Source organism: Zootermopsis nevadensis, unplaced genomic scaffold (genome assembly GCF_977971745.1).
Source record: "Zootermopsis nevadensis isolate Lab colony 2312 unplaced genomic scaffold, Znev_1.0 Znev_ptg000023l, whole genome shotgun sequence".
In the NCBI taxonomy this organism is placed as follows: domain Eukaryota; kingdom Metazoa; phylum Arthropoda; class Insecta; order Blattodea; family Termopsidae; genus Zootermopsis; species Zootermopsis nevadensis.
In genome coordinates, this window is record NW_028259155.1 from 4,161,445 (window position 1) to 4,182,677 (window position 21,233).

Below are 21,233 nucleotides of genomic sequence, written 5' to 3' on the forward strand. Positions count from 1 at the left end.
AGGGAAAGACACTGTCAGCCTAGTTAAAATTTAAAAATTATCCCAAATTAAACGATTAATATATTGTGCAACATTACATACAATGTTGCGAAACAGTTATTAAACTAGTTAAGTGAATTTCAACAAATGATTGAAATAAATTTATTTCCTTTAATGCAAATAATAGGCTTGCTTATCATTTTATTATAAAGTTATAAGGAATCCCTCACAAATTAGAATATTATTTAGTATTTTTATTTGGAGTTTGTCTCATATCATTAAGAAACTTCCTTCATCACTATAACTAACTTTTAGTATGTCAAATTCAGTTTGTTTAACATCTTTATTCATTTGAAGTGGGTAAAATTGTGAGAATACAGTATTTCAGAACTCAGACTAGAAGAGGATGAACATGTTAGTATTACAAATTTGTATGTTTCTCTGCAATGTTTAATTTGTATAAATCTCTTCAGCCTTTCTTGAATTGTTACGTGCATATGATTTTAATAGGCATTTCACAATTATACTTAAAAAGATTCAGGCTATACAAAATCCATCAGCAGCTCAAAGGATGAGAAGCCTTGATTTAAATAACACTAGGCTATTGGAAAAAAGTAATTAGTACATTGTTTTTGCTTTGAAGAAACCCTTCAGAATGAAAGCCAATTTAATATAAGCAGTCATTTAATTTTTGTAGCATTGGACAGTAATTTAGAACATATCAACCGTATGTTTTGTCTGTATGAGATCATTGTTTCCTTATCAGGCATAAGTGTTTTAATGACCTTCAGAATTGTTCCCAAGAATTAACAATCAGTCTCCTTTGTTTTTGTGTGATAAGCTGATAATTGTATGCTTCATTAAACACATTCCACTCATGTGGTGGACTTTTGATTCACAATGACTTTGTTAGGTTAGGTATTATAGACGTAAATTATATAATTATGCATATTCATTGTGCATTGTATGGTCAGAATATCATACATATATTTATTTTTCTGTTGTCAAGTTTCAACTACAGATGAACTGTGTGTATTAAAATGCCTTTATTCCTAATTATTGCATTAAAACGTGTCGTAACCCAAGAGGAGATGAGTTCAAATCTGTAAAGAGTTTCTCTAAGTTACTCCAAGCTTTTAGCAAAAAAATGTCCCTCATCATATTCATGGAAGTAATTAGTAGCATGCTGGAAGGAGCTAAAGTTTGACATTGATCCTTTTTTTACCACATTTTAGAGTTTTATCGACAAAACCAGACGTACAGAATACGTTTTAAATTATTTCAGTTAGGTTACACTGCGGTGTTAGAATCTTGTTACTTTAGAACCAACGACCTGTTATCTAAATCGGATAGAAATTCTCATGCTAATCTCCTTAGAGCTTGCGGAATAACTGATTTTTTGACGATTAGTTATCAATTTTACGAAATGCAAGTTCAGTAAAAGTAGACAATTATACGACTACAATTCATATATTATATTATACCAAAATAAATAACAATATCGGAATGTAATATATTTACAGACTAAATTAACCCCAGCTCATAAGTTGAAGTATGGAATTTACAAAATCTTCATTTCGGTATTTTTTTTTTCACAATCACATTATAAAATATTTTGATTTATTTCAGGTTAACGTAAATATTTTTTTTTTGAATTTGTTTTGTGGGATTTGTTAATAGTATTTTCTACTAAGACAGCCTCTGTTATTTCTGTCACATGATAACACAACACTTTCTACATCTACAATTGCCCTCAGTCTTCTTATCCGTGGTACGGTCTTCAATTCTCAGCTCACCAATTTTCAGTTTCTTCAATATCTGAAGAGCGTTATCCGAATGTCCAAAATCGTCAAATGCTTCTGTCATGTCACCTCCGCTAGCTTCTAGAAGCTGTTCTCCACCTCCAGGATGTTCGTCGATATATTTTGTAATGTCATATACCCCATTCTTATATATGCACCAAGCAGATTCACTGGTATTATGTACTTTAATTTCCTCCAAGCTATATTGCTGTACTTCGTCACTCATGTTTGTTTTAAAATCGAAACTGTTTTCACTTCTGACACATTAAAACATCTGCAGACAACTGCATCTAACTTGATAATTTATTGACATTTTATCTAGCTTATCTCTGTTCTTTCGTGGTCACATGTGGATTAAAATGTTCGAGTAGCGACGGGGTTTTATCTTCAATAGCATTGTTGCGTTGACTGTACTTTGTCAGTCATGAATATTGACGGTATTAGTAATTTCGGGCATAAGCCTCGTCGAATGTTAAGAATTGTCTAGCGTTTCGGTAAAAATTACAATTATTATCTTCAGTGTAATGTGAAAAAGACAACTGCATTTTTTTTGCCGAAACGTCGGACAGTTCTTAAAATTCGACACGGCTTATTCCCGAAAGCCAAAGTTACACATTGGACTCCGACCGCGAAAACCTGAGGACAAAAATTTATTATATTTTTGTTTTTTTATCTTAATTTGTGATTTAACGTATTTCTATGACTAATTTTACGGTGACGGTAGAAATTTGGTGAGGATTACCAGGGAGCAAGTGATGTAATTTTAATTAAATCCTAACATTACAACAACCAGTTCATATCTTGGTCATGGAGTAAACCACCGTTAAATTCAATCACGTTAGCCTGTTTCCGGGTCGAGATTCAAAACAGGGAACTATCGATTTAGAATCGATCTATCATTCTGCAGCAAAGAGTGTGAACATTTCTCAGCTCTTAGCCAATAGCGTGGAATTCCGGAGGTAAGAGTATCTAATCTCTTCGACAGAAAGTGACAGTTTGTTCGAGATGCTGGTTGAATATTTTAATTTTATTTACGGAACTTTTTATTCGGAGATCTTTAAATTTACTTCGTTATTTGCCAGCTACGGTTAACAATTAGTAAGGGCTATCAGTACTGAAAATTCGTAAAGAATCTGATTTTGTTTAATTATTTATTTGAAGCAAATTACTACCTTTGCACTTTGATATAGAATACGTATCTTATCTTGCATCTCAGTTATGAAAGAGACGTGAACAGCTCAGATCTTTATCTGATGGAATATGACAACCTCACATTTTTTATTTTCAAAAGCAGACAAAGATATGAGAATTAAATCAGGTGAGTTTTTCAAATGAGCAATTATCTTGATATTTAATTCGTCGTCTATCTTGACGAAATGAACGTGATTATGTCCATAAGTGTCGATTAATAGACCACTCTATAATCTCCCACCACAGTAGGAAACATCTGAAGATCAATCTACGTTAATTTTGTCATAAACGTTTTAATTCTATTGGCGGTTTATTAAGAGAGTTCGTTAAATGTGGAATTAGTTCTAAATCATGAATTTTTATGGCACATATAAAGCATGTTGAGACAACAGTTATCTTAAATTTCAAAACGCGTTAAAAAATTATTCTATTTCCTCGTCACAACATTCGGAAAGGGTCTCAGGTCCACTCAGCATCGTGTCCAAGGATATCGATTGTTTTTTTCCTCGAGGGTAAATCGATTGGGTATCGAAGCTAATTACTCGTTTTCATGTAGTGCCACGATAAGACTGTGTGTAGGTATACAATATTTCCATTTCCCCATACACACTCACGATGTGATGTTGAACTAAGAACCAAAGATGTAAAAGGTCTTACCTTGAAGTTCCTGTCCGATCTTGAAGTCGGGGTATTGTGATGTGTAAAGTTTCGACTGCAATAAAGAAATTTCTCAGGTTTATTTGCTTTAAATATGGTTAGGTTAAGCCAATGAGTTATCTCCGAGGAAAATCAGATGTTATTTGAGTGAGTGTCATTTGTGGTCAGTTGACATTTTGACAGGTAACTTAATCATATAGGTTCAATTACACCTCACGTAAAATTTATGCCTGATTTACCGAAACAAGCAGCTCTGTTTGTTATATTAATTGTCAGTCACATAGGTATCTTGTCACACTACGAATGTAGTTCTCCAGTGCATTGTAGTTCACTTCAAATTCACACCAAATTAAAGGTAGAGTCTTCGTAATGTCGACGACTTAGCAGTATCCATATTATTCTCATGTAAAATCCCTCAATCATACATGTTTGAATTAATAAACTAAATTTCAGAGATACTGGTTTAATATTCACAGTGACATCGAGTTAACATTGCGAACTTCAAAAACACACAGTGCTTTGTCGCCAAGCCAAGTTTACACTGTCACAGACATCTAGGCGCCTAGCCAGAGTTTTAAATTAAATTTAGCATTATAGCTGATTAGCCATTTAGCTCGGAGAGAAGGGCTAAATTTAATTCTATTGTCCGGTTCGAGCAAATCTGTTACGATCTAACGTAAACTCCTCAACTTAAAGTGTTTAAATTCTACTGGCGTGAGAGTTGTCGAGACCCACTCAGGGTGTTACAATCCGTTATAGTCGTGGGTTAAGATAACCAGGGTAAACATGGTGATTTGAGGTTAAGGCAGGTTAGACTACGTTATGAAAGGCTAGGGTAGGACACACGGAAATATTTAGTAAGACAAGGTTGGTTGGCAAAGAGCGCGCCTGGAATCTGTGTCTATTCCGGTAATATTGCACATTTGCAATCTTATTATTAAAAATTTGTAGCATTCTGTTGCATTTGCGCACAACAGACATGTTTGAAATGTGCGCCTGACACGTTTCTTACCAACTAAACACTTCTGTTGAATAGGCTAACAGGTTTGGTTGCGTGGTTAGTAGTGTAATCTGTCGGTCATATTGAATACTAGTTCTCTCGAATGCTACCAGATCTCTTTCGATTATTACTTATCCAGCAATCGATTCCCATACAACGAGAGCAATATGGCAGAAGTATGCAAGCAGAGTGAAAGTTGCCAATGTTGTGCTCGACGTTCGTTAGTGCAGTTGTGAGTTTTGAGAGCAGCACCAAATTTCCGTCTTGCATGTGTTTATTTGATGATGACGACTAAGTATGAATCAACGGGTAATATTACAAGTAGTGAAGATCTTGTACAAGAGAAGTCCAGGCCTCGAACGCCCACATTTATTTACGTTCTGACATTTCTGAGTACAATAGGAGGATTTCTGTTTGGCTATGATACCGGTGTGGTTTCGGGCGCTATGCTCCTCATTAGGTGAGTTTATAGGCTTGTAATTAACTCTTATGTGTTTATGTTATGTTTTATGCGTGTATGTTAAAGTGACCGCCAAATTAAAACAGATGACATATGGAGTGTGCGTAATGTAGGCAGGTTCTCAAAAATAACAAAAACACGGGACGGCATTGACGTCATATTATTAAACAAAAATAATTTTGTACATTGACAGCAATGTAATAAAAATCTAACGTAGCATTTTTAGTAAACAACACGGCATTATCTGTGAAGTCTTTACTATTTTAGAATAGCGAATGGCTCGTTTAAAGCTGGAAGATTTTCTGGAATAGTTTTATCTTGATTGTAACTTAATTTATTATTTTATTGTGTTTTAATCTAATGAAACGTTACGCGACGAAGTGTATAAAATACTTTGGGCTGTTTGGTGGGGTTGTGGAGTGCAAATGACGAGGGTTTTAACTTGTAAACTTGTCCAACACAATATTGCACTTGAGGTGTTGGCCTATTCTAATATCGACAAGGCAAGGAATCCTGCAGTGTATCGTTTCCAGCATGAAATGTTTGTTCTGTGAGAATAAATTAATTGTAACTCAGTGTTGAATTCAATCTGGGGTTTTTTCCGGTAACTCACGGTTGTATAATTTTTCTTCATTAACTGTTACGTAGGTTCTTTTTCGTTTTGAGTTTCTGCGAGTTTAACCTTCCCACCGCCCCCGGTTTATTTTTGTCGCCACCGGCGTCCATACACACAACTGGATTAGGTGTTTCGAATTTCTGACGACCTTGAACAAAACATTCGCCAAGAGATTGCAGCCATTTCTTTGCACTTTTTACCGACGAGTGTGTCAGTCTATTATCCCACCATTTTCCCGAAATAACTTAAAAGTGCCGGAAACAGTTCCATTCCTGGCCGGAATTTGAACACGTGTTTCTTTTAATACGAAGCGTATGTGATATTATAACTACTCAACCGCGACGTACTAATAATATTTACTTTCCGTGAAAGTATAATGCCATTTCTTTTGCTGGCCGACTAAGGAAATACAGAACCCATCGTTAATATTCTGGGAAGCTTCGTGTTCGAATTTCGACCCTGCTTTCTCCGGCTTTTTATACAAAAAAATCATCGTTCCATTAAAACGACTCTGTTACGTGGAGTTAAGTTAGTTTAATTTAATTTAAATATTAGAACCATAAAATCGAATTTGACGTTTAGCACGTAGGAGGTTGAGAAATGCGTTTTGCATTGAAGTTGAACATTTTTAAGGTAAGAAGGAGATTACGTGGGAGATATACGACAGGCGTGTATGAATATTAAAATGGTTCTTGAAATAAAAGGGGTTTTGAGAGAGTGATCTGGTTTTTATCTTTTTTGATGGCTTCCGGTGGAAGTTTGTTCATGTACCTTCGGCTTTCGTAAATGCAGAGTATCCACATTTTATGGAGTACTCTTCTTCACGTTAATTTAATTTAAATTACATTTCTTATCAGCTGTTGGTAATCATAGGTCAGTCAATACAGCGACAAAGCCACGACCTGGACGTTGTGGGTTATATTACTGGTAGGGATAAAGCAATTTTCTCTTAGCCCCTGCGTTCAGACCGGCCTCCTGTCGATTGGGTACGGCAGAATTTTTTCCAGACGTAAAGTGGACAACTTTAATTTTACTTTGGTAACATAAATAATGCACGTCGTATGAAATTCTTTTCAGAAGGTTCAGACAGATATATTGGTAGTTTTTTATGTTGTTGGTATCCTCGCAGATGATGTCAGGAAATATCGGGATGCTTCATTGTTCTTCGCCCTCGTGGGCGAACCTCGTGTTCGTAGGCCATCTGGTCACTGCCCACCAACGCCATCTCTGATCCTTTGATATTCACCGCCTTGTAGGTAGTGTTTTTGCGTCGTATCTCTGAGGTCAAGAGTTTGGAATACCGATCCAGAAATCGGTTACCATAACAAATATTTTTCGTTATTTTATTCAGTACCACCGGAAATTATGGGATAATACACCTAAACAATACCACGACTATTTCCTTCTACATATTTATCAGTTCGTAATTAGGAATGCTGTGTAACGCGGTTGAATGAAGAATCGATATTTTTCATATCGATATTTTTCAGGTACGCGCAGTATCGCAAAGTAAAACAAAATTGTGTGCCTGTCAGGTTGGCAATATTGTATGGATTTACACACGACGAGAAGGTTCAGTCTCTCGGTGCCAGTCTCGGGAGAATGGGTTGGACGGATTATAAGGGAGGTTGTCGCTTTATTTAGGGTTGGAAAACTTATTTTATTATTATTATTAAAAAGCTGGTATTTATGCCATTACGTACTATAAAATTACGCTTCGTGTCATATGTAAATAATGTCAATAGAACCTGCTCTGAACTTTATGCCACGAGGTTCAGTGCCATTTAAGTCTCATGTTCTGATGAATATTAAACCGTACGTTTTAAGTTCAGGGTTCACACGTGTTCGGTCATATAATAAATAATGTAGGGCCTAATGTTACTGGTGCATTATATTATATATATTTCATTCCGTCTAAGATACCCATTTATTGAGTGCAGGTCTTTTAAATAATTGAGAAGGATTGGAATTTGTCGAGCCATGAAGAGAAAATATCCGAACCGAATTTTATTTTTTCTGTGAAAATGTGATATATTATATTTCAGCCGTCAATGAATATTTTAATACGGTTGCGTGAAAGTTGTTTACGGGGAGAAAACTTAATTATTTACAGGCCTGGCACGCTACTGGGTTCAAGGAGCGATTGAAATACCAAGGCGCTTGCTAGTTTTCTGCAAGTGATAACCTGACGTAAACTTGAGGTCTTTATCTTGTCCTACGCACATTTATTCAGATTTTATATTTTGTCGCAATTTTTTAACTGACTGAATTGGATGTTGAAACACTAATAACGTCATTAAATTGATTCAAAATGTAATAATTTGCCTTATGATGATGACATATGCCTACATGATAGCGTTAATTACGTATGTAGTATCCCTTTTACGTCATCAAGTGCAGACGACCTCATGTAAGAATCAATACAGTTCATTATATCGTTTAGAATAAACTTCAGTGAAATATTGGTTTAGCTGGTGGCCTGCTTGTGGGTCGCTCATGTATTCGGAACCTGATCTATGTTTTTGGCGAACATCTTGGAATTTGCGAAGAACAAAGATTCGAAATCAAACTATCTTGCTAAATTCGATACGATTTTAACTTGCTCCCGAAATAACGAGTCATACATGCGATAGTACCAACAGTTTTTCGTGTTAACCTCCAAGGATCACCACATTGTCACACTCAGCATCATAATCTCGGTATTTTAAAATAAATTGAGTGAGATTTAAGGTTCTGCCTTCATTATTAACTATATTATACTCTCATTCGACTCTGTATAGTTTTAGCTACTGAATAAGCGTCGTGAAATAATCAATAAAAAAATAAATAAAACAGAATTGTTAGTAAATAGTTTATACAGTTAAATCGATTTATGTTAAGAGGTGGTTAATGGAGTAATGTTATAGCCACGGTGGTCTAGCGGTTAGAACGCTGGCCTTGTAATCCTGGGGTCTCGGGTTCGAATTTATAACTCGTGTTGGGCAAGGCCGTGGTCTAGGCAACACGGAGTTTTCCTCCGTGGCATCCCAACAATTACTCCATTCACACACAGAAGAAGGCAATGGCAAACCACTTCTGGATCATCTGCCAAGAACGTATATGAACAGGTCCCAGTCCGAGAAAAGGATGGAAGGATCCTGTTCATATGGACCTGTCGTCAGACAGAACACACACAAAAAAAGTACAATATTTGTGATCACTATTGTCAGTTTATCTTTTCCTTTGCTTTTTTCGTTATTTATTATCTTTCGCTAACCAACTTTAAATACATTCTTATTAGATGGTTTGTTTATACCTTATATTTCTGTACACTTAATGCATTTGCTTAAATATTAAATCTTCGATTCTCTCTTTTCCCTTGAATTAATTTCCTTTTGCATCTTCATTCGGTTGATTTCTGTTTATTTGCTCCCTTTTCTTTCATTTCTCTCGCCTCCTTAATCTAATTCCTTCGATTTCAATTTGAAGCTAATATAGTTTATTATTTTAAATTTATATTTACGTAACTTTATCAGCAGCGGCTTTGGTCTACAGGTGTGCCAACACGTGTAACAACAAACATAAATACGAAGCCATAAAATATCGATTCTCCGTTTAATCACCATTAGTGAGATAAGATAACGTCCAATATCACATTCAATGTAGGACTAACGTATCATTCGACGATAAAGCGACAAAATTCCATTGGTTCCGTGGCGATTTCAAATATTTCTTAATGGAATAATACAAGAAGAAAATGTGCTTTAATTTATCACAGTTTTGACATTTCCTTGACATTAAAGTCCTTAATATATGTCATGACAACAAACAATAACAAATGACAATTCGAATTAATAAGTTAAGTATAACGAAACTGGGAAATATTTTCGGTGTTCGGAAGACGACATATCCGAGTTATTTTTTTTAGTGTTCTGTCTGACGACAGGTCCATATGAACAGGATCCTGCGATCCTTTTCTCGGACTGGGACCTGTTCATATACGTTCTTGGCAGATGATCCAGAAGTGGTTTGCCATTGCCTTCTTCTGTGTGTGAATGCCACGGAGAAACCGGGGAAGCCCCCGGAGGAAAACTCCGTGTTGCCTAGACCACTGCCTTGCCCAATACAAGTTATAAATTCGGGCACCGCCGGGAATCGAACCCGAGACCCCCAGGATTACAAGGCCAGCGTTCTAACCGCTAGACCACGTCATCTTATTATTATTTAGTGTTCTGTCTGACGACACGTCCATATGAACAGGATCCTTCCATCCTTTTCTCGGACTGGGACCTGTTCATATACGTTCTTGGCAGATGATCCAGAAGTGGTTTGCCATTGCCTTCTTCTGTGTGTGAGTGGAGTAATTGTCGGGATGCCACGGAGAAACCGGGGAAGCCCCCGGAGGAAAACTCCGTGTTGCCTAGACCACGGCCTTGCCCAACACAAGTTATAAATTCGGGCACCGCCGGGAATCGAACCCGAGACCCCCAGGATTACAAGGCCAGCGTTCTAACCGCTAGACCACCGTGGCAGTTATTGTACAAGTATCACAGAATAAATAAAATTAATTAAATTAGTTACATTTAAGATCGTCAAATGTATGAAGTTTCCATAGTGACAGTATAAGGAAGGATTTGAGGATTTGAGGATTTGATCTCCTCACGTACTGCGACTGAAACATTTTATGGAGTTCTCCATCTCTGCTTTAGCCTGTGTGTTCTGAATATGTTATGTATCTTATTAATGTAGGAGGGTCGTATCATTTCTGTAACCTTCACACGCACTTGGGTCATAATAAGAGATGTAGACATGAATATAAATTGCATTAAGGGGAAATGTATTACAAAATGATAATTAGAATGTATTATAAATATACTCGCAGAATTTTTGGTTATATTCGTTGGATTTTAACTATGCTAGTATTTTTTAAAAAAAATAATATTGCGAATAATTTTGTGGAATAATTTCATTTTTTTATTATTATTATATTTGGTTCTTTATGGATGATCACATTTTATGGAAAGAAAAGTTTTCTCTGTGTGAGAAATTAGTACCAGTTAAGTTTTAGATTTACATAACTGATTTAAATGTGTATGTTATTTCGTGTTTAGTCCAAGGTCATATTTTATGCATTTTAAAACAATATATCTATGAATAATCGATAATCGACGTCAGGAACTTTAATTATTGTGAAGTGTTTGGAGTTTTAAGTGAAGTAATTATGAATAAGGGGTGCCTAAGTAAAACCAAGATAAACATCAGTTAGGAATGCTGGTCGCAACCGATATTCGAATATCTTTACAATTTAATGTTGTAGTTATTGCTTCGTTATGTTTCGCCATTTAAAATAGGCTTCCGCGCTTTGAAGACGTTATAATTCACAGTTACGCGTTCCGGTTGCATTTACTCTTAGAGGAATTATCCTTGGATATGTCTTATGTTGGCTGGAGAATGATTAGGGCGTGTTCATATCGGATTCTAAGCCACGAAAGTCCATTTCTTAGCTGGTAATTTTACTTAATGAAGACATTACTGTGATTTAGTCACGTCTATTAGTGTTACAGGCTGTTAATTTTATATTTAAGTGTTGCAGGGTGTTTAAAAAGTCGGAAAACACTTGTAAGCGATTTCTCTGTGCCCAAGCTACGAAGCAGAACGTTTGATATAAAAAATTGTCTGTGTTATTATGAGTTGTGAAATTTTTAAGGAAGACGTCGAATCCAGCGTGAAGGTACTTTCAAGGATTTGTTTTAAAAATCTTGAAGTAAGTCTCACATGATAGTTGACCTCGGGTTTTTATCCAGGATTCCCATATGCTAGCCAAGTGCGTCGCGTGGTGAGCATAGGAGCCCACTTTTTATATGTTATGACTCGGTGTTATGTGATGTCTCTGTGGCTGTGATTGGTCTATATTTTTTTGTATGGGGAAATATTTTTCGAACTACGAGTCTTGGAATTTTGTGGTAACGTTTATGAACAAAAACTGTAGTTTTTACATTCAGAATAAAATTGATTTATGAATCACATGTACATATAGGCTGCACGTTTTTAAATCAATAATTAACTAAATGTCGTAAATAATTCAGGGGATTTGCTGTTAAACATTTGCACAGCGGATTCTTATGTGTTATTTATTGTAAGATCTTATGATTGAATTCTAAAACCAAAAGTTTAGTCATGTCTCAAGAATTAGTGGATCACGTAAAGAACATTTTATGGCGTAAATATCTTTTCAACAGAAAATAATTCGAAAATATCCAAAAACACAAAGAAGTCATTGAAATTAAAGACAAATGTAAGTTAAAACTGAAGATTAATATACGTACGGCGACGAAGTCGAGGCACGTAGTGGTCACCAGGACTATTTACCCGTCGTCGAATTACTGACAGAAAACAATTTTCTTGTATCGATCGACGCCGGAGGGAGAGAGTGAAATTGTGTTCATAGCAGCACAAAAACAAAAATAAATTAAATTCCGGACACAAAAACTGGAAGACACAACCGCTGATGACGTTGTTGAACATCGTGGTATCATAACGCGGAATATCGCAGCTGCAGAACGTGTATAACGGGTCCTCCGTCAGTTAAGTCCTGTGTCTACTTGGAGCCATTCCGTCGCGACGCCAAACAACGTTTTTATTGAGCGTGACCCACTGTAGACACGCGTGCATGTGGTTTTTGCATCGATGTCAGGACAGTTTTGAATGACACGTGTTCAGACGGATGCGTAGTTAGAGGCGGAACTGTTTTATGGCCCACAAGATCGCCTGACTTAAACCCGATGTATTCTTTTATTTACGTGGCCATATTAAAAGTACTGTGAATTATACGGTAGTAATGATGTGGGAGAAATACAACAGTGGATGGAAGATGGATGTAATTTAATTTTTTGAGCGCGTGTGACGGTTCTTAATGAGATTAAACAGAGCTCTACGTGGAAACACAAAGAACATACTAGGTGCGATCGAAAGGTTTACAGACTGCGCGTATAAAAACCCGTACACTTATCTCAGGTATTAAATTCATCCATCACCCTCGAAGTAGTTCCCCTGGGAGTGAACACAACGATCCCAGCGCCGCTGCCAAGCCTGGAAGCATCCCTGGGAATCTTTCTTTGTCAGCCTGTCAAGCACCATCTGCGATTCTGCCTGAATCTCTTCTATCGTCTCAAATCTCCTTCCTTTTAGCTGAATTTTCATCTTTGGGAAGAGGAAGAAGTCACACGGCGAATAAGGAGGGTGCGGGATGACGGCCATGGTGTTTGAGGCCAAAAACTGCCGAACTTTGAGGGCGGTGTGCGCTGGCGCGTTGTCATGATGCGTCGCATGTGGAGTTCTTCCTTTAGAATCAGCAGACAGGTCCCATAGCCTATCCCAACAATGTCGCACAAGTCGTTGATGGTACGACGTCGATCTTCGTGAATGGCCTGCCGAATCTTCGTAACATTTTCGGGCGTTGTGCTCGAAGATGGTCGTCCAGAACGCTCGTCATCATCGACAGAGGTTCGGCCATTTTTAAAACGTGAATGCCACACAAAAGTTTGTGCACGACCCATTGCGGACTCCCCAAATGCTTGCTTTAGCATTTCATAGGTTTCCGTAGCCGTTTTGGCGAGTCTTTGGCAAAATTTGATGCACACGCCATTCCGAAATCGCAGGAGGGTCGGTGTAATGCACTACCAAAACGCCCGTAACTAAGAAACAAATGCTAATTCGATGATGCCGGCTGGCACACTGATTCACTATGAATGTAGGCCGCACCCCCTAGAGGCAGAAGCTCGTACTACATCCGGTTCGCCCTCTATTGACACAGTCTTGAAACTTTCCGATCGCACCTCGTACTTTGAGCTTGTTTCTTTGAGGAGAATAATGTTAACTCTGGAATTATCCATTTGAAAATAAACAGTTTCCTGTGGACGGGTGTACACTTAACATGTTTCTTCAAAATACAGTGGGTCATGACTTGGATATGACGCGTCCAAGGATCAGTATTTGCACAGACGTCTTTTGTAGTTGTGCAAATAACTCTTGCCTAAGTGATCCTTCAGGAACATTCTATGACTGTGGAGTGAGAAATTACTACTAAATCTTGAGTCAAGACGATTTGAGAGCTCATGATGTGCGTCATCCTTCTGGACGAAGCTGTATGCTTGATCCTACAATTAACAGTAAAGAGAACAAAAGGGAAATCTTATAGTAGCTTAAGTAAACACAAACTTTTGATATTAGATGCAAGTTTCTAGAAGTTGGGATGAGTCAACCGAACAGAACTATTTATTACTTATGTGGGCGGTATGACGTCATTGGTGTTTGATAGTGAAGTTATATGTAGATGGGATATCATGTTTTGAAGATGGCTGTCTTCTGGGTTGTTTTGCTCCGTGTAGTCTGGTAGAAGTTTATCGACGTTTCAGAGGTCCTCGCTGCAGACTCACTGTCGTGAAAACCTCAAGTCTTTTTTTTTATGTTTTGTTTTAATCTTTTGTATTTATTTCACGTAGTTACCAAAACACGATGTACCCCTTTTTCGTGGAAATACATGGAGATATCAGACCGAATCTGGAAAAGTATTTTATAGTCAGTTTATGTCGGGGAATTATTCTTTGCGGAGTTACAGGTATTTCGTTTACTAGGATCCTGAACAAGGAAGGGAAGTATGAAAATTTTTAAACGATTATGCTGTTTTTATTGTGTCTCTGACTTCGAAAAATATACTATTATCTATAATGAAGCATTCCCGGACATGCGATGACTTTTTTTTGTGGATAAATTATACCCCTCTGAGATATAAATATACTTTGTATATGTGTCCTTCGCAATAAAATTTTTATTATTGCTTAATTGTATCCATTATATAAGTACGGTTTACGAAATTTTCTTTATAAGAATAAAATTTCTTCAGATATTGCGACTTAACATCGAAACGATTTCACGCTTGGTCTGTTACGTATTATACAACTTTGTTTGACATTCTGCCACGTGAGAACACGTGGATAGTTAATTTATATTTCTTCATAGAAGCAGAAGGCACTGTCTCGGTTCTGGAAGCATTTTGATAGGAAATTACCTTACCTTACCGTAGTGGCATCTAGGCTGAAGACTGTCTGTTCAATAGCTCGATTTTTCAAATGGATTCATTATGGTCCTCTGAAAACGTTGGTATCTATATCACAGTATTGTAACAAAGTAGTTTGGTAGAAATTTACCGATTTTTCAGAGGTGCTTGCTGCCTCCATCTTCATACTTCATCGCCCTGTTGGAAGCAGGAAGAACTTCTGAAACGTCTATATGACGTCGTGAAAACTCGTAGTTAGATTCCAGTGTTTCGGATAAAAAATCTGTGTCCATCTTCAGGGCTGACAATTTTATAATTTTGTGAAATATTTTAAATTATTGTTAACTGGTCTTTTTTATTCAGTTGTTGCTTGAAGGGAAATGTATTTCCATTGCTTGAAATATTCTCGCCCTTGAACTAGTAACTCATTGTCACCGTTCGTTTAAAGGCGTAGAGAGAAGATAAATATGTTAATTAGTTAGCCATGTTCGGCAGACTGAAACTGTAATAAATTATATGCTAAGGCAGGATGTTACTACGACATGTCGTCCATAATCAGTAGTGTAGATTTGCCATCACTATTATTAGTTGTTAATCATACAGCCCAGGCTATTATGAATTTTAAATGCTGTAGAAGTGAACACTACCTATTTTGTGGGTTTTCCCTTGCATTATCTTGGGGAAAATGTAAAACAGACTAATCGCGGGAAGAAAGAAAAATATATTATGACGAAAATTAGCTCAAATTACCAGTAACAGAAGCCATAACCCTGTGAAGTCCAGTTTGTATAAATAATTCTTAAATATCTGTACGGAATTTCATTAGACGACCTTCGGCTTCCGGGGTTAAAAGTATTCATATGCTTCAAACAAAATTTCCCCCATCCACTTTTCACCGAGTGCATTATCTCTGTGACCTAGTGCTCTCTCAATAAGATAAGTGACCCATTAGGGCATTGCAGTTGACGAGAAATTCGGATTAGACATGTTTTGCCTGCTGACAGTGGATGGAAGACGGAAGGCAAAGTTTTTGCAAGAAAAGTTTTATTATTTGAGGGCAGGTTAATGAACAGTTAATTGGAAGGGATGTGAAAGGAAGCGGTTGTGGCCTGTTTTAAGATACTATCCCAGTGTTTGCATTGAGGGACTGAGAAAATCATGAACAACGTCAGTCCAGGTCGAGATATGAACCCGAGGTATCCGTATTTCAAAACGACAGTTCTTATTAATTAATTAATTAATTAATTACTAATTAATTTCCACAAGTTCTGCCCATCTCACGGGCTGAACTTGCGACAAATATAGGAAAGCAAATGGATTAAGTATGAATTGTTATTTTTGACGGCAGCTTGTGGAATGATGCCATTTCGGAGGAATACGTTTCTGGAAAATAAATTATGCTAATGTGGATTGGAATTCTTTTCTGATACTGTGCGTTGCTTCAGTGTGGATAAGAAAATTGTGATTTTATTATCTGCGGCACTGTAGAAGTATGCCGTTAGTTTACGTTTTATAGACTTTTATTTGTGTGCAGTTGTGGAGAGAATTGGATGTTTGTGTTATTTTAATAGAAAAAAATGTAAATCTATTTTTTCTTCTTCTATTGGCAGGGATGAATTCAATCTCTCAACCGAGTGGCATGAAGCCATTGTGTCTGCAACAATTGCAGCTGCTTGGATATTCGCTCTCATTGGTGGATGGCTGACAGGTATGTCGGAAGTCTTATCTCATATTCTTTCGTATTCTATATGAAGGAATATGTTTGCGTGCTTGACGGCTGGCATAAAATCGGTAGCCTTCATTTTCGATGCTTTATGGTCTGAGTGGTTATAAAGGCAGCAGGGATCTCTGAAACGTCGGTAAACTTCTACCATAATATGGTACTTAAGCCTACAATATGCTAACCTAACCTAACCAATCTAATCTAACCTAACCTAATGTAACCTAACCTAACCTAATGTAACCTAATCTAACCTAACCTAATGTAACCTAACCTAACCCAACATAACCTAACCTAACCTAACCTAATGTAACCTAACCTAATCTAATGTAACCTAATCTAACCTAACCTAACCTTACCTAATCTAACCTAATGTAACCTAACCTAACCTAATCTAACCTAACCTAATGTAACCTAACCTAACCCAACCTAACGCAACATAACCTAACCTAACCTAATCTAACCTAATGTAACCTAACCTAATATAATGTAAACTAACCTAATCTAACCTAATGTAACCTAACCTAACCCAACCTAACCCAACATAACCTAACCTAATGTAACCCAGTACGTATTCTTTACTCTTGGTGTTGGGGTATTTAAATTAAAGAGCTTAAGATTAAATGAAAATGTAGCAGCTTTAGGGAAATTATAATTTTATGTCGTGGTTGAAGGCCAAAAGAAAACTTTTAGAGAAACTAAGTTTTTATGACAAAACCAAAACGCCATGCGCAGTTGAACGTTGGAAATTTAAGACAGATTATGTGTAATAGAATTTATCTTTGTGAATTTATTTAACACAGGGACAGAGAGTTTATATTTACCGTGTTAGCCCGGCTAACCCTTCGAAAAAGGGGAAAATGTAAGAAAATCCTGTCTTAACTTCGTGGTTCACTGATTCTTTATATACCGGAACGTAGCAGAACCGACCACGTAGAATGCATCGGTGAACCAGTTAGCGTTGCGTTGTTAGCCTCTTAGATAGTTGAGATTTCCGCTTTCCGCAAAGAGAAGCCTCAAACCAGCGTGTTTGATAAGGTTAGATCGTAAAAGTGTTTCTGATTACGTTCAACGTATTTACCGCTTTATAGAATTTCTTTATGTGATGTAAAAAGATGGTTTCGATTCAGTTGGACGAATACTTTTACTTTGATAGCAAGAAACATACTGGTTTCGTTTTACTATATTAATGAAGGTTTTTTCTTCTGAATGAGAGGACTTACTAATTACGTCACAGATGAACACATCTTCAGCATGGAAGTGTTTACTTTGTAGATTTCCTTACAGCTGTTCCGGAAAATAACTGTAGCTTAACCTTCATGGGGCTGGCATGCAATTAAAATCTGAAGTCTCAATTTAAATATTTATTTATAAGATAGTATAATTGCGTCATATTGTGAATCAAATATTAAATTAATTATTCGGTTTTTGTCCGTCTAATCATAATTATATTTAAAATTTACAAATAAGATAATTAAAATATCATTTTATGTTTCACATCGAATAATCGATTTACATTTGGAACAACATAAAATGATATTTTAATTATCTTATTTGTAAATTTTAAATATAATTGTGATTAGACGGACAAAAACCGAATAATTAATTTAATATTTATTTATAGTTTATTTAACCACGTGCTATCAGTGGTAGTCGAATGAGAGGATGATAATGAATTGGGAAGGATTTGGAAGGAAGTGGTCATGGCCTAATTTTTAATTTACTGTCCCGGAATTCGCCTGGAGGTGCTGAGGAAAACCACGAAGACACCCCCAGTCAGGATAGCCGGTCTCCGGGTCGACGTGAATTTGAATTGTTTTTAAATTAATTTTCTGGTCAGGTTACTGTAAATGTTTTAACTTCAGTAGTGGAAACTGTTTTTGTCTTTAGTTGTAAATGATTAATTTTCATCGTGAATTTTACAATGCCGCACTTAGCCTGGAATTAAAGTGGGAATAGTCAAATTGCACTTTACGTCAGGAGAGTTTAACATTGTGATGAGTACATCCTCATTGAATGTCCATCTCAAGGTTCTTGTCTTAATGTTCGCATTCAACAAGCGAGACGTTGTTTTACTATGAGAAAGGTTTAAACAAGGACGAACGTGAAGAAACATCCGAATGGGGGCAGTGTTTATTGGGTTACATTCGCTGTATTTATCTGCGAGCTTTGAAATGCTAATCACGAGGGATGTACTCAAATGCTATTTCCCTTTCACAAGGTAAATTCAATATATCTCTGAGGTGTCCAAATCTTTTCTTCCTTCAGGTTGAACATATTTTTTTCCCTTGAACCCAAGGGTCAAGAATCCCTTCCGGGCATATTTTTTTGAAAATAATATTAATTTTTGTTGTCTTTAAGAGTATGTAGCTCAATCAGTGTAGTGACTGATTGTGGACTGGACGACCGGGGTTCGATCCCCGATGGGGGCAGATGGTTTTTCCTCTAGCCTCTGCGTCCAGACCGGCTCTGGGGCCCACCCAGTCTGTCTAATGGGTACCGGGGTCGTTTCCCGGGGGTAACGCGAGACCTGGGCGTGACGTTAACCCCATCTAGTGCTGAGGTTGAGAATCAGTAGGAGCTATACCTGCTCTCACCCCAAGCGCCTACATGGCGTATACTGTGAAAGATTTACTTTTTTATTTTTTAACAGTATTTGTTCAGAACGAACAAATTACCACAGCACAAGTTGAAATGTACGTTTTACTTAAATATTTATAAATTACTATAGAGTTATGTATTATTTTAAATTTGCTTCTGCGCTAGTTTGTATCTGACACAGTTTTCAAAGCCAGTAGCAGATAAAGCAGCAGATTAGATAAAAATCACTGTTTTCTTTTCAAGATATTCCGAACAAAGAAAACGCACTTGTAACTACAAAGAAATTAATAAATAATCCCGGTGGCCTGACTGTAGGTTGTCTGGGGCCGGTTGTGGCCCGCGGGCCGCAACTTTGACTAAAAATAAAATGTTCTAAATCGTCTGCAGTAGTGCTCCATGAATGCAGAACTTTTTAATTTGTCTGAAATTTAACTTCAGATAATCTGTTCGTCTGCTCGAAGGTCACATTAAAGAGTGCATAATTTTCTTCGGCAAACCAAAATATGTTGGAGTATCTGTTAAGAAATTGACTACATACGTTACATATTTAATTGAGAATTTTCCCCATGTTTCGAGGCGTTAACAGAAAGGTTTTACATTTGCAAAAGATTATATAGTATATTTGAGATGAGAACGGACAAATTCGTTTACACGCACAATTGCGTTTTTGAAAAAGTTTTCCCGAAAGGTTTTTTTTAAAAAAAACTCTCGATACGTTTATTTCTTTGTGAAAATTACGCAGTAGTAGGAATTAGACATTTTGCCTTTTTTGTATTTCCCACATGTTCAAAATGGGCTTTTGTCTTCATCATATTCGGTAAATATACCCAGTAAACATCAATGTAAGTAAATAATAACATTTTGTAATTGCGTCATATTGTGAATATTATAACAATTATTTATTTTAATCCGTCTTATCACAATATTTAAAATTTCTTATAATTAAGATAATAAAATATCATTGATGTTCCATATCGATTGATCGATTTACATTTCGGAACATTTACACAACATGTTTCGGTTTTTATAAAACCATCATCAGGTGTAAAATATATCTAAGAACTTAAAACTCAATTATGATTTCTGTAGTATTTTGGTGATGTTTCATTACGTTTGTTTTTCCATTTTTTGGGCGAAGGTGTTGTTTTTCTTAAATTTTATTAGATGTACATATCGGTCTGTAAGTAAAAGATTGAAAGAAACACTAAAGAATTTGAAAGAATTTATAAAAGAATTTAGAGAATAAAATGCAAAATATATAAATTATAGTTAGAAAGTATCAATAAAATAAAAATAAAAATAAAACATACCAAAGATGTAAATGTTCCGAAATGTAAATCGATCAATCGATATGGAACATCAATGATATTTTATTATCTTAATTATAAGAAATTTTAAATATTGTGATAAGACGGATTAAAATAAATAATTGTTAAGTAAATAATGTTAATTAAATGCATGAAAGTATTACTTGCATTGTTTGTTGTTCTCATTTATTGGATGTAAATAGCGTATTATATGTAAGTGTTTTCTTCATACAAACGAACTATGATATCGCTTCGCGGTTGCATTTGATTAGGGCTTCGTATGTGTTTCGGGAGTTAATATCGCTTACGTGTGAATGTGCTTGGAATGTTTTATGCTGGTTAAAGACCGATTTGATCATTTGAGGTCATCCTTTATATGTGGCATCCGTCGAGGTCCCGCGTCTTATGCAATCTCGGTCTGCACAGGAAATACATAATTAAGCTATGAATGAACTTGATGGATTTTTGTTCAGTGGAAGATAAGGCTGATTCAAATACCGTTCTAATGCGTTGTCTGTGACAATATGAGACGCGTATTTATGTTTCGTTAACATCCGTTTGGAGAAAATCGTAAAATATGCGATTTGAAATATTACGCTTTACAAAATAGGGTTGAAATAACATCGGTCTATGATAAAAATAATGAATTTCGGTAATAGTTTTAAATTATAAAATTTCAAATCATGAAAATAGGCGAGAGTTAAGGTTTTCACATGGTTTCTGGTATTATGGGTTGTGACGCCACGTAAATTTGCAGGTGGTTATAATAATTAAGTCTTTTTTTATTTCGAATCTTATTATTATTATTATTATTCAGTGTTCTGTCTTACGACAGGTCCATTGCTCTGCCCAAAAAGAGCTCTCCA

General features: G+C 36.3%; 1 protein-coding gene and 1 long non-coding RNA gene across 7 annotated transcripts in view; one reads left to right on the top strand and one right to left on the bottom strand.

Moving 5' to 3' along the window:
- Positions 1-2,003: 2,003 nt before the first annotated feature.
- LOC147872868 (uncharacterized) lies at positions 2,004-4,351 on the bottom strand. The gene is made up of 3 exons (XR_015536672.1): positions 3,869-4,351; positions 3,630-3,684; positions 2,004-2,417 (listed from the first exon to the last, which is right to left on the bottom strand). It is a non-coding gene; the product is annotated as an uncharacterized LOC147872868 (long non-coding RNA).
- The window catches only part of LOC110831268 (proton myo-inositol cotransporter-like), a 55,258-nt gene continuing 38,345 nt past the window's right edge, over positions 4,321-21,233 (top strand). For 2 of the 6 annotated variants that reach the window (XR_015536670.1, XR_015536671.1), the window contains exons 1-2: positions 4,324-5,089; positions 16,350-16,447. Coding sequence is in view for 4 of the 6 variants with exons in the window: in XM_087354370.1 (XP_087210496.1) it covers positions 4,911-5,089; positions 16,350-16,447 (277 nt within the window). In the remaining 2 variants the exon portion in view is untranslated. Of the gene's footprint in view, positions 5,090-16,349; positions 16,448-21,233 lie in introns of all 6 variants that reach the window. The other 4 variants (XM_087354370.1, XM_087354373.1, XM_087354371.1 and 1 more) reach the window with 4 other exon arrangements.